The sequence below is a fragment of the Pterocles gutturalis genome, unplaced genomic scaffold (genome assembly GCF_000699245.1).
Source record: "Pterocles gutturalis isolate BGI_N339 unplaced genomic scaffold, ASM69924v1 scaffold17120, whole genome shotgun sequence".
Lineage (NCBI taxonomy): Eukaryota > Metazoa > Chordata > Aves > Pterocliformes > Pteroclidae > Pterocles > Pterocles gutturalis.
The window spans coordinates 7,494-14,871 of NW_010141131.1; the positions used below are offsets into that span (position 1 = coordinate 7,494).

The 7,378-nt window shown below is 37.9% G+C and overlaps 1 protein-coding gene across 2 annotated transcripts in view; it reads left to right on the forward strand.

Moving 5' to 3' along the window:
- BPNT1 (3'(2'), 5'-bisphosphate nucleotidase 1) overlaps positions 1–4,624 on the forward strand; it is a 9,690-nt gene extending 5,066 nt beyond the window's left edge. Inside the window, exons 5-8 of one of the 2 annotated variants that reach the window (XM_010083929.1) lie at positions 351–442; positions 1,564–1,761; positions 2,583–2,688; positions 3,996–4,624. In XM_010083929.1, coding sequence (XP_010082231.1) covers positions 351–442; positions 1,564–1,761; positions 2,583–2,688; positions 3,996–4,144 — 545 coding nt within the window. In that variant the 3' untranslated portion in view covers positions 4,145–4,624. The remainder of the gene's footprint in view (positions 1–350; positions 443–1,563; positions 1,762–2,582; positions 2,689–3,995) is intronic. The other variant, XM_010083930.1, reaches the window with a different exon arrangement.
- Positions 4,625–7,378: the final 2,754 nt, after the last annotated feature.

Consider the following 7,378-nt stretch of genomic DNA (forward strand, 5'->3'; position numbering starts at 1 on the left):
GATGTATAACTGTCAACAAATTGCTGGTTTTGAATACCATTAAAGAATTCATACCACAACTATAGAAGAATGTCATCATTACTGCTATTTAGTTTTATCTTTAAACTTCTTTCTCATGATGTGGTAATTATAACGTAGTTATATTAAGAGAATTCTGTCTGCTGCTTTTTTTTTTTGCAGACCTCAAGGCTAAATTACTAAAAAATTATATCCAACAACCTATTACACCTGAAAATCCTGAGTAGTATTTGCATTCTTAAGAATTTGTGGACTTTTATTGAAGGTTCATTTTTTTAGATACATACTTTGTCTTTTTCAAGCATAACTACATTCATATTATTTCTGTACAGGTCTCCTCGACCACGTAACGGTTCTTATTGGAATTGCTTATGGAGGCAAAGCAATAGCGGGAGTTATTAACCAGCCATATTACAACTACGAGGTATTAAATGCATTGTTTTGTTTAAAAGCATCAGGTGATTTCTAACTGTCACTTCTAAGCCATTTCTAGTTAGCACCCTTTCAACTGAAAAAGCAGTGTGTAGTGGAGCTAATGTTGTAATAGGTGGTGGTGTTGGTTCTGTTAAATAGATATAATTTTGGCTGTTGGTTTCCAGGAACCGAATCTCAGGGACCTACTAACAGCCGTACTGAATCCTGAGGTTTGTGTAATACACTTATACAGTATGTATTACATATATACTGTATGTATAAAGTACATACTGTAAAACAAGTACAGATCAGTGTTTTTGCAGTCTTTGCTAGAAATTTTTTAGTAAATCCATGCAATAGGTGCTTTTGTGATGTGTGGGAACTGCCATAAATCTGCAGCCCTAAATAAACCAAGTGTACTTGTCACTGACAGCTGGGTTAGAGTGTTATCAGGCCAGGTTTCAGGTATAAGTCCAGGGTGGCCAACCTCCAGGCATTTACACATGTTTGGAAATTATTTCAGTATTATCTGTGAGGAGGGTGAAAGCTCATGATGCAGCCTGATTAATTAAACTTACTAGAATTTAAAGAAAAAGCTCTTAAGCTGATGGAATGCTGTCCTGGTTTCGGTTGGGAGAGAGTTAACTTTCTTCACAGTAGCTAGTAAGAGGCTGTGTTTTGGATTTGTGCTGAGAAGGCGGCTGATAACATAGTGATATCAAACCAGGACAAATGCCTATCATCAGCTGATTCTATATGTTCCATATGATATGTATGATGAAACATTTAAAATGACAAGACAATGTCAGTTATAGATTGTCCCTGAAGTACAGAAATATACAAATATTAATTTGTCAGTGATTGGAGTCAGGATGTAATGCACCATCACAACGTCACAGATAAGAAGAGGGTAAATGATGTCATTAATATAGAGGGGAAAAAAGAGAGCAAATTTCTCACTCTGGGCTCTAGAATAGTTCTTTTTAATTGCTATTGTTTAAATGTGTAACCCAGTATTAATATTATACTCCCTGATATGCAGAGATGTCTCTAGGTGCTCCTTTCTGTTTGTGCTTTAAATGCTGACCACTATGATTAACCATCCCATGGACCTGTGTACCTTTTTCATAGGCAGGAGCGGATGCTGTGTTGGGCAGGACAATCTGGGGAGTCCTGGGCTTAGGTGCCTTTGGATTTCAGCTCACAGAAGCACCTGCTGGGAAACACATCATCGTGACCACCCGTTCTCACAGCAGCACTCTGGTAAATGACTGCATCAGTGCCTTGAACCCAGACAGTGTCATCAGAGTTGGAGGAGCAGGAAACAAGGTACAAAAACTCAAAATCTTTTGTATTTACTGGGAGGTGGTATCTTCGGAAAAAGAATTTTTAAATAAATCATTTGCTTACTTGCATGAATGTATGGGAAACTTCCTTCTCCTTCCCCAGCACAACTTCTCTTCCAAGCATTCAGTCTGCTGAGAGGTAGAGAGAATTTGGTACAGTCATGTTTGAGGTCCATCTTCCCCAGTATTCTGTTTCTAGGGGAAACAATAAAAAGCTGTAAGACCACAATGACTAAATGGGAATTAAATTTAATCACAATTAGACACTTCTTGGTGTTCATGGTAATACAGTTTTTGTTCCAACTATCTAGCAGCACATATGAAACAATAAAAATAGAAGCACATAGTGATATTTCTTTTGCAAAACTTCTCTGCATACAGGGAATACTCATTTGCTACAGTTTTTAAGGCTTAGCTTTGTCATGGCTGTCAAAAACAGACCCTCCAATCTCTTTTCTCCAAGGTGTGCAAGGCCCAGAATGGCACCAAGACATCATGGAGATAGTTTCCACTTTATTTTCTTAGTACTTGCACAAGATGGGAATTCTTGTTTCTGAAACTAAAAGCAGTTTTACATCCTATAGACTGTATTTATAACAATCAAAAATAGATCATTCAGAATAGTAATAAAGTATAGCTTTCTAAATCTTAATACAGTTTCTTGTAATATTGCAAGGGAAATGGCTGGTGTTCCTTTTTGACCGCAAGTACAAAGAATAAACTGATCTAATCCCTTATGTTATTTTTACCCATTTCTAAATGCCTAGATCCTTTACAATGGTTGCCACTCTCTATTCATAACAGATCATTCAACTTATAGAAGGCAAGGCATCTGCTTATGTATTTGCCAGTCCTGGGTGCAAGAAATGGGATACGTGTGCACCTGAAGCTATTCTGCATGCTGTGGGAGGTAAGTTAATAGCATTCCAAATTCCAAGTTAAGTGAAACTGCATCAGTTTAAAGTTATTTTTACTTTTCATAGAAAAAAATAATTTTCAAACATGTCTTTGTAAAGAATCATGACAGCATGTCTGTATTTTTAAATAGTCACAATTCACTAGGAGTTTTGAACCCTTTGAAATCAACAGTAACTCCAAAGGGACAGCAAATTATGCTCTGGAAAGCATGATATAATCTGTTTTGCCCTGGACTAATATAGTCGATATCTGTCAAATCAAATTCTAAAATTTTGGGTATATTAATTTTAATATTTTCAAAACAAATAGCTTTTTTTCCGTTCGCTACTATTGCACAGTAAGATCACGCTGTCCTACTGACTGGATATAGTAGTTTATTATGAGTAACATATTATGTAATACGTGGACATTGAATTCTTTACAACAACAAAAATAGACCAAATCATGCAGTTGTTCCTCAGATGTAAAAACTCCAAAATTGAGTCATTCATGTAATTCAGCAAAATTAGTGGTCTCGAGCCAACATAAGCCACTTCACCTTTCTAGGGGGTAAGAGGCTAGAGAAGTTATGAATGGTCTCACTGACATGAATTTGAATATAAGTATTATTAATATACTTTTTCTGCTGTTCCTGTTGAGAGACCTTTTACCACCATATGCTAAAATTGTGGGTTTTGATCTCCTAAATTCTGTCAAGCAATGATAATAGGCTTCCTAATGACATTAACTCCTCTGCAGTCTCTAGTGCTGATAACTGGGATAGCTTTAAACAGGTTAGCTCAAAAAACAACCAATCTGGGGCAGCTCAGTGGTGTATTTAGCCTCCTTATTATATAGGTATCTCGTGGTTAAATTAGCTTGCATAAAGATCAGTGGTCCTCTTGCTAAGTGTTTTCTAGAAACTAATTTAAAACCAGCTGGGGTGTTTCTACATTGTTAGAGTTTGTTGCGTAGACTTCTCCTGGCTTTTACTTGACAAGAAGCAAAGAAAAATTCTCAGTTCAGTGGCCAATGTAAAAACTACTCAGGAAGCATTTTAATTAATCCATAACAGATGCTGTTTTCCTTTTCCTGAAACACAAGGAATTTAAGTATTGCTGAAAGAAAATAAAACCATTAATTATTTTATTTCAGTCAATAATAAACTGTTGTGCTTAAACTGGGAGTAAAGGTATTTAACATGTGAAGACAGGCATGTGTACGCTGAAGACTGTTTTCTTAGTTATATCACTTGTACTAATAAAATAGATTATCTCTCTCCAACTCCTGTTTGCTGGAATATTGGGTTTTTTTTTGCAGGCAAGATAACTGATATCCATGGAAATCCATTTCAGTATAACAAGGAAGTGAAACACATGAATTCAGCTGGGGTCCTTGCCACTTTGAGAAATTATGACTATTATGCCAGTCGTATTCCTAACACTGTTAAACAATCTCTCGTGCCTTAAAGGAGTAAAGCATCTTCCCTTGGCCTGTAAGGCTGAGAAAGTGAACTTGTTGAAAAAGAAAGAAAGAAGATAACTGAGCTTAAAATTTTTGTTTATAGAATCTGAACTGAATTCTTACATTAAGGTGTTCAATAATTTCCAAATTACATACAGAATCTCTAGATATATGTTGGATCAGATTGTTTTGCTGTGTTTAGCAGACAACATGAAAACAGTCACATTTCTTTAATAGTTTCCATGTTCTTTGGGAATATTCATTCTTCATGACTGTGCTTAATATACTGCTAATCATAACACTACAGTCCAAAAATCATCTTAATATTCAGGGCACAAAATCACATTAAGTCATTTACCTGATCTCGCTCAAGTTTTTTGTTGTATGTAGTCAGAAAGGGTTTATTGTGTTAAATGCAAATGGACTAAGAATTTGCCTGGAAAGATTAGCCGATTTATTATAAAATTGACTGTTTTGATTCTTAGAAGTGAATCTTTGAATTTTTTGATCTGCACTCAGTTTTGGGATGGCTAAGATTGCTACTTGTGGAGAGTTGGGTTGTCCCCAGTTTTGCAGGACCCAGGACACACTCCAGCTGGGTCTCTGACATCTCAAATAGAGGTTCCTGGATCATTGGATGCATTGAGGATCAGTGAAGCAGGGTTAATACAGCAGGGTTCAGGACACCTCAGCTGAGGAGAAACCAAGGAAAATGCAACAGGGGGAGGAGTTCCCAGCACCTCTCTGATGACCTGAAATGCCTCTGTCAGGGTCTATGACCCCTCAGTCTTGGGAGAGCTTTGGGCATCCTAAGTCACTTTGTCATACACAGGACCAACAGAAATGCCAGAATTTGACATTTTTTTGTGTGCAAATTTTGAGAGAAAAACAGCCCCAAGAGCTGAGGTACCTGACACTACCACTTCCCACTTCTGTGGAACACAGGGGTGTTAGGGGAGGAGAGAGAGCAGGGGACAAGATCACCTAAAATGAACTTAAAAATTGGAGACCCTGTTTTGCTCAGCTTTCCTATGGGTGTGGGGGTTAGGAAAGCAGGATTCAACTGTTCAGTCCACTTGAACACAGAAGAGAACAAGCAGTAAATTACATATGGCTAGCTAAAACTGGCAACCTTACCCAAAACAGATGAAGTTTCTTCAAGCTAAATTTGGGATTCTGGAGTATCTTGAACCCTTATGTACTGTTTTCTACAGACTGTGACCCAAGCCCCTCATTCTCAAATTAAGGAGTTTTGGGGCCTCCCTTTCCCTAACAAAGTGACACCTACTGAGGCATGCCATGAACACGTCAGTTTCAATGGACAACAGATCCTTGTGCTTTTGTTTCTCTTCCCTGTGTGGATAGAAGAGTGGCATATGTCAGGTTCTCAGGCTTGTGGCATCAGGGAGAGTGCCTGAACTTGGCTGCTTGCTTACATAAAGACTGAATGCCTAAGCTCTCCTAGCATGATTTTTTTTTTTTTTTTGCTGACACTATGAATGGCAAAAGTAGCCTGCAAGTTACGCAGCACCCATTCTCACTTCCTCCCTGCCCACAAGACTAAGCCCTCTGAATAACTACACTCTGGGTCCACTCAAACCATCTTTAAGCTAACACTGAACTTCAAGAGACAAATAGCTATGTTTTCAATGCAGAAGAAGATTTCAAAACTCAGTTTTCAACAGCATGTTCAAGTTACTTCTACTTTCATCACACAAGGTTATTTAACAACTCCAATTTACTTAGAGTCCTTAGATTAGATACTTTCCTCACAGCAGGGTAACACCAATATGACTTAATTGGCTTAAAGCTGGCTCTATTTCCAGCAAGCAGGAGCATCTTAACACCAAAAGATATGACCAAGGCTAAAGTGTTCGCAGTCTCTCCATGTGCAGAGATGAAAAAGGATCTAAGGCATCTCTTTCCTTAGTGAGGTCAGCTTATCATAACATTTACAGATAAATCAGCAAGATTATAGTTTACCTCATTCTGTCATCATCAGTTATGCTATCATGACACTGGATTAAAGCTGCATATATAGGAACAATGTACGCTTCTAATCCTTTCATCTATAGCCTGCCTTTCTTCTCCATCCTCAAGTGCATGACTAGTAAGAGCACACAAGACAGATTCATCCTGCTTTAATTAGAACCTTCATATTTTCACCCATTATAACTTTAACCATTCCACATATTGGTTGTGACTGAGGTTGAACCACATAGCAGGTACAAGATTAATCTCATTTCACTGTCCCAATTATACATAATTCTCACCCTTATCTTCTGCAGGATTGTTAGATATGCATGCTTTAGTATTCACATCAAAACCTGCATGTAAATTTGCAAAACACGTTAAGATAAAATGTAGAACAACTTGGACAACACAAAGCCTTCCTCAGTAGGTCTTTCCATGTAATCATTAAAATACAAAGTACACAGTCAGTAATCTTCATTTATGTCTCTATTTCCTTATTTTAATCTGAAACTTGCTATATGTTTGAAAATTTCCTCAGCACAAGCCCATTTCTAACTCTGCTGTAATTTATATCTCTGCTCATTTACAGTTACAAGAGCAATAGAACACACATGGCATACACCAGCTTCCACCTCATGTGTAAAGATGCTTATGTATGGAACCACTTTCCATGCTTAGAGAAACTGTAAACCTGCTAACACAGAAAGATATTAAGAACATTTGAAATAAACTGCAGCAGCAGGAACCAAGGATAAAAGCCAGGACATAAGGTGCAATCATACTCTGGCTATACCACTACACAAAAGAGCACTGGCTCACCAATCAAGCATTTAAGAATTTCTCTGCTAGGACATGAAGTGCTGTAGTGCCATCTATAAAACAGACTGGGGAAAGAAAAAGCACAGTGACACTGCATTGTCCTTGCAACAATGTGAACTTGAGTCTGTCTCCTGAGAAAAACTGCTGACACAGTACTTTTGCCATTCATTCCAAGAATAAGTTTGGCTCACTAGACCAATCTGCATCTTTGTGAGGTACATAACAAGTAACAATCTACGCAAGCAGATGGGTTGAAGCACTGTACACAAATGTGTCGGTGCACTGTTTAACATATTTATATCATTCTATATAGAAAAAGGACTGAAGCTATCTCTACAGCTGCTGCTAGACAGCCGAGTCTTCACAGTTAACTCCTGCAAAGCTCTTGGGAAGGCTCTGCCTCCCAGGAGCAGCTGTGAGAATGGAAGCACCAGCACCAGACACCG